At 37.6% G+C, this 6,078-nt stretch overlaps 1 protein-coding gene across 7 annotated transcripts in view; it reads right to left on the reverse strand.

Annotated features, from left to right (window-relative positions):
- Positions 1–232: 232 nt before the first annotated feature.
- Positions 233–6,078, reverse strand: part of LOC306987500 (RNA-binding motif, single-stranded-interacting protein 3-like) — a 27,749-nt gene continuing 21,903 nt past the window's right edge. For 4 of the 7 annotated variants that reach the window (XM_079591838.1, XM_079591837.1, XM_079591836.1 and 1 more), the window contains exons 11-14: positions 5,305–5,415; positions 4,230–4,304; positions 3,075–3,187; positions 233–1,918 (exon numbers count right to left, since the gene is read on the reverse strand). In XM_079591838.1, coding sequence (XP_079447964.1) covers positions 1,915–1,918; positions 3,075–3,187; positions 4,230–4,304; positions 5,305–5,415 — 303 coding nt within the window. In that variant the 3' untranslated portion in view covers positions 233–1,914. The remainder of the gene's footprint in view (positions 1,919–3,074; positions 3,188–4,229; positions 4,305–5,304; positions 5,416–6,078) is intronic. The other 3 variants (XR_013795183.1, XR_013795184.1, XR_013795185.1) reach the window with 3 other exon arrangements.

Raw genomic sequence — 6,078 nt, forward strand, 5'->3', positions numbered from 1 at the left:
AACAGTAAATATGAAATAAATCATATAAAATGTAAAATGAAAATAAATCAATATTAAAAACAATCTAAATAAACCGTGCGTGTGAACCATAAACATATGAATGTGCCATGTTGACCATTTAGACGCATAGAGCCGTCGCGTAGACGGAGCTCTAGCCTGTGTGATCGTCTTCACATCGGCTGACAGAAGATCCGTGAGAAGTCCCCCCCCCCCCCCCCCCCCCCCCCACACACACACACGGTTAACGGGCTCATCATCAGATGTGTGCTTTACTGCAGCTCAGCTTCTACATCCATCATATAAAACAATAATCATCCAGGTTACCACAATCAAAATATTCAAATAAAACCATAATAACAAAAAACATCAATAGCAGCTCTAGAAACATCATCATATTCATATTCAGAGCAAAAGTTTCTTCATCTTTGGTCTAGAAACGACTGCTGTTCTTACACAACTACACAAAACTACAGCAACTATTCCTCTATTGCTTTAGACTGATGGACTACACGAACACACACACACACACACACACACACACACACACACACACACACACACACACACACACACACACACACACACACACACACACACACACACACACACACACACACACACACACACACGCTAAAACATGAACGTTCATACAAAAAAGTGTAAATTGATCAATTTATACAATTAAATAAATAAAAAGCATGTTCATAAATTGCAGCAAACTGCTGTACTCGTTTCCCTCTTTGTGAAAAATAATGCAATCCATTCAGGAAAATTATAATTCTTCAAATAAAGCAAATGTGATATCAGGATTCAGTTTCACACACACACCAGATGAGACACAATATACAGGAGACTTGAGATGCATTCAAATTAAGGCAAGTGATATTTATGTAAATTCCCACACATGTGACCCTGGAACACACACCAGTCTGGAGCCGCACGGGTATATCTGTGGCAATAGCAACTATACACTGTACGGGTCAAAATTATACATTTTTCTTTTATGCCAAAAATCATGAGGATATTAAGATCATGTTCCATGAAGATATTTAGTAAATGTCCTACTGTAAATATATAAATCATGTATTTTTGTGAGTGAATGCAGCACAATCGTGAACATTAATGCACAACTTTAAAGGAGATTTTCTCAATGTTTACATTTTTTTGCTCCTCAGATTCCAGATTTTCAATAGTTGTGTCTCGACCAAATATTGTCCTGTCCTAACAAACCACACATCAATGGAGAGATTATTTATTCAGCTTTCAGATTATGTGTAATTCTCAATTTCAAAAAATTGACCCATGTGACTGGTTTTGTGGTCCATTGTCACATTTGACAGAAGAAAATCAACAATATGAAGATGCGATCGCTTAATATCTGAGGAAGACGGTCCGTGTTCTTCTTCTTCTGATAATTCTACATCTTCTATCCACACAATATGTTCATATTTAGAAACTCTCTGAAGAAGCTTCAGTCCGACAGACAGAAAAAAAAAGGAAAAATCATGAAATCATGATCGTCCTCACGACCCGCCGAGTCCTTCAGTCCCGTAGGAGCTGAGTGGAGTGTGTGTGTTGCTTGTTCACCTGTGTGTGTGTGTGTTCCTCATGAGTTCAGTGCAGAGTGTGTGTGTTGCTCGTTCACCTGTGTGTGTGTGTGTGTTCCTCATGAGTTCAGTGCAGAGTGTGTGTGTTGCTCGTTCACCTGTGTGTGTGTGTGTTCCTCATGAGTTCAGTGCAGAGTGTGTGTGTTGCTCGTTCACCTGTGTGTGTGTGTGTGTTCCTCATGAGTTCAGTGCAGAGTGTGTGTGTTGCTCGTTCACCTGTGTGTGTGTGTGTTCCTCATGAGTTCAGTGCAGAGTGTGTGGTTCTCCATCAGAAGGAAACGCTGACGTGCATCAGCTCTTCACAACGCTATCTGACAACAACACAGACACAACGCATCATCAATGCATTATTAAAATTAAAATGTAATAAGAATTTCCCATTCGCCATCAAATCTGCTGCTAATGATCTCTAGAACACATTAAAGCTGCAATATGTAAGAATTTTGTAATAAAATATCCAAAAATCACTTGCACAGTGTTATCAGTTGTACTTACAATATCACAAAAGTTCCCAAAGATGTTTAATTTCAGAGAAATTAGTGTGATAGTTTATTATTGTATTAAAATATTTTTACATTTCAAGTTTGTTTAATATGCACTTAATTTAATAGTATATGTGTATATGTAGTTTAATGATACCCAATGCATTAAATTATGCATTAACTAATATATTTTAGTTTAGTTTTGACCATTACAAAATTATAAAAGGGTTGTAAAGTGCATTTAATTAATTTATTAATATATAATAACATTACATTTAATTTACTAATATATAATAATAATGTTAATTTCTAAATTTTTTACTTCAAATTTGTATATTTCATTATTTTAATAGTATATTTTATATATAGATTAATGTTTCACAATGCATGAAATGATGCATTAACTAACAATTGTATTTAAGTTTTGATCATTAAAAATATTGAATATTAAAATATAATGTTAATTTCTACATATACTAACAGATTTTTACATTTCAAGTTTGTATATTTCATTATTTTAATTGTATATTTTTATATCTAGATGAATGTTTCCCAATGCATGAAATGATGCATTAACTAACAATTGTATTTAAGATTTGATCATTAAAAATATTATAAACATTAAAATTTAACTGATACTAACAGATTTTACATCTAAAGTCAGAATATTTTATTAATTTTACAGTATATTCTAGATTAATGATTCCCAATGCATTACATGATGGATTAACTAACATTAACCACCATTTAAATTTAGTTTGATCATTACAAAAATGTAATAAACATTAAAATATAATAATAATGTGAATATCTACATATACTAACTGTTTTAGTTTTGACTGTTAAACGTGATGAAAGTGTGTACGGATGTGTGGGGTTCACAGATGCTCGTGTGTGTGTTTGGTGAGTTGACTGTAGTGTGGATGTGAAGTGTGTAGTGTGGATGTGAAGTGTGTAGTGTGGATGTGAAGTATGTAGTGCGCACTTGGACTGGTAGCAGGGTTGGATAAGGTCACTGGTTTCCACGGTGATCTGTTGCTGTGCTACGTGGACGTCATGTGACGAGGGCGTCTGTGGAGGAGCTTCTGTCAATACACCCTGAGAACAGGAAGTGACATCATCAGGATTCAGGAAGTGCAGGTGTTTAGTAGGGCTGCGATTTAATTCAATAATAATAATAATATGCGCTGCGTGTTTCAGAGCAAAGTGTTCTGTGTTCATTTACAGTGTTTTCAGCGGCTCGCTCCACTCACACTCACACTATACTACATTTTAGTAATGGAATTTTACAGTTATACTGTAACAAATTATAATAAGACTAATTAATATGTGACATTGATGTATAATGACAAACTTTTGGGCTGAATAGTGCAGCCCTACAAACAATTTTCCAGTTTTACAGAACAATACAATTAACCAGTACAGTGAAATATAACAATAGCAATACATTCTCGTTTCATATTTTATTTAATAATAATTATTATTTGTATTATATTGATATTGCAATATAATGACAAAATTAGTGCAAATAGTGCAGCCCTACAAACTCTTTTACAGTTGTACAGTACAATACAATTATTATGATTATCTTGCTTACATACACAATATAAAATATGAAATATAACAATAGCAATACTTTGTTTAAAATTTGTATTTGGTAATAATCCATATTATTATATTGATATTGAAATATAATGACAAATTTAGTGCAAAAAGTGCAGCCCTACAAACAATTTTATAGTTGCACTGTAAAATAACATAACTAATCATATTAATGTATAAATCACAACATTTTGGGCCAAATAATGCAGCTCTACAAACTATTTTAAAATTGAACAGTAGAAAATGTATTATTGTATTATTTTACTTAAATAATATATATTTTACAGTGGAATATTACAATAGTAATATTTCTTATTTTATTTAGTAAAGCACAACAAAAACAACACTAATAATAATAATTATTAATAATTAACAATAGTCATATTGATTTTGGGTGCAGCCGTATGAACAAGCACACCAAACATACAATTTTTATTAGAAAATTCCCAATTAGATATTTTCCCCATATGAGATCTTATTATTGAGGGTCTGAGATCTATATTTAACACACACCGCTCATGAAGTGTGTGTGATTTACCTCTACTGGAAGTGCTGACCGAGGGACCGGCGTCAACTGATGGATGAACGATCCTTGCATAGGGGCCGTTATATACTGAAACACACACACACACACACACACACACACACACACACACACACACACACACACACACACACACACACACACACACACACACACACACACACACACACACACACACACACACACACACACACACACACACACACACACACACAGTTATCCTGATGTCCTGCAGAGGGTGCTGACTGACCGAGCTTCAGATCAAGCAGTCCTTCCTGTGTGTGTGTGTGTGTGTGTGTGTGTGTAAAGGATGGTTCAGCTGTCAGTGCTAATGAGTGGAGTTAAAGGGCGTGGTCACGGGTGATTAACTTCCTGTACTGGAGCACAGAGTTAAACTACATCAGTGTCACAGCACTGAAGACTGACTGCACACCACTGGATGAGCTCTCTCACACTCACACACACACACACACACACACACACAACACAATCCCATCCATGTATTAACCCGAAACACCACCAATTATATCTAGATGCAGGCAGTCGTGAGGTACTTTCTTTTCTAGCAGCTCTTAGATCTGGTAAACAGTCCGGTATAGTATATAATCTTGTAAATTGTTCGGTATAAAGCTCCATATATGCAGTCTGGTTTTTAGTCCTGAATATAGTCTTGTATATCCTCTAAATAGGCCTATATATAGTCCAGTATACAGTGCTGTATATAGTCCTCTATATATTCCTTTAAATAGGCCTGTATATAGTCCAGTTTATAGACCCGTGTATAAACCTCTATATAGGCCTGACTATATCCTGTATAATATAGACCTGTATATAGTCCTCTATAGTAGGTCAATAGTCAGGTGTTGTATATAGTCCAGTATATAGTCCAGTATAGCCCAGTATATAGTCCAGTATATAGTTAAGTCTATAGTTTTGTATATAGACCAGAATATAGTCTGGTAAATAGTCTGGTTCATATTCTGACAGAGAACCATGTTTCATATCATGTTTTTATGTAGCATTTAGTGTTGAGTAGATCTGAAGTCAGACCCGACTCATACACACTCACGTTAGCAGCAGATCCCAGTGTGAGCTGGTTCATCTGTGGTGTGAGTGCAGACATCATGGCCACTGGAGCCGACACGCCACTGTGATCGAGTCCGGGGCTGATGATCGAGCCCTACTCACACACGCACACACACACACACACACACACACACACACACGCATGGACACGCACACACACACACACACACACACACACACGCACGGACACGCACACACACACACACACACACACACGCGCACACACACACACACACACACACACACACACACGCACGCACACACACACACACACACACACACACACACACACACACACACACACACACACACACACACACACACACACACACACACACACACACACACACACACACACACACACACACACACACACACACACATGGACACGCACACACACGCACGCACACACACGCACACACACGAACACACACACACACACACACACGCACGCACACACACACACACACACACACGCGGACACGCACACACGCATGGACACGCACACACACACACACGCACACACACACGCACACACACACACACACACGCACGCACGCACACACACACACAAGCGCACACACACACGCACACGCACGCACGCACACACACACACACACACACACACACACACACACACACACACACACACGCACGCATACACACACACACACACGCACGCACGGACACACACACACACACGGACACACACACACACGCACACTCACACACACACGCACACGCATGGACACACACG

The sequence above is a fragment of the Phoxinus phoxinus genome (assembly GCF_949152265.1).
Source record: "Phoxinus phoxinus genome assembly, chromosome: 19".
Lineage (NCBI taxonomy): Eukaryota > Metazoa > Chordata > Actinopteri > Cypriniformes > Leuciscidae > Phoxinus > Phoxinus phoxinus.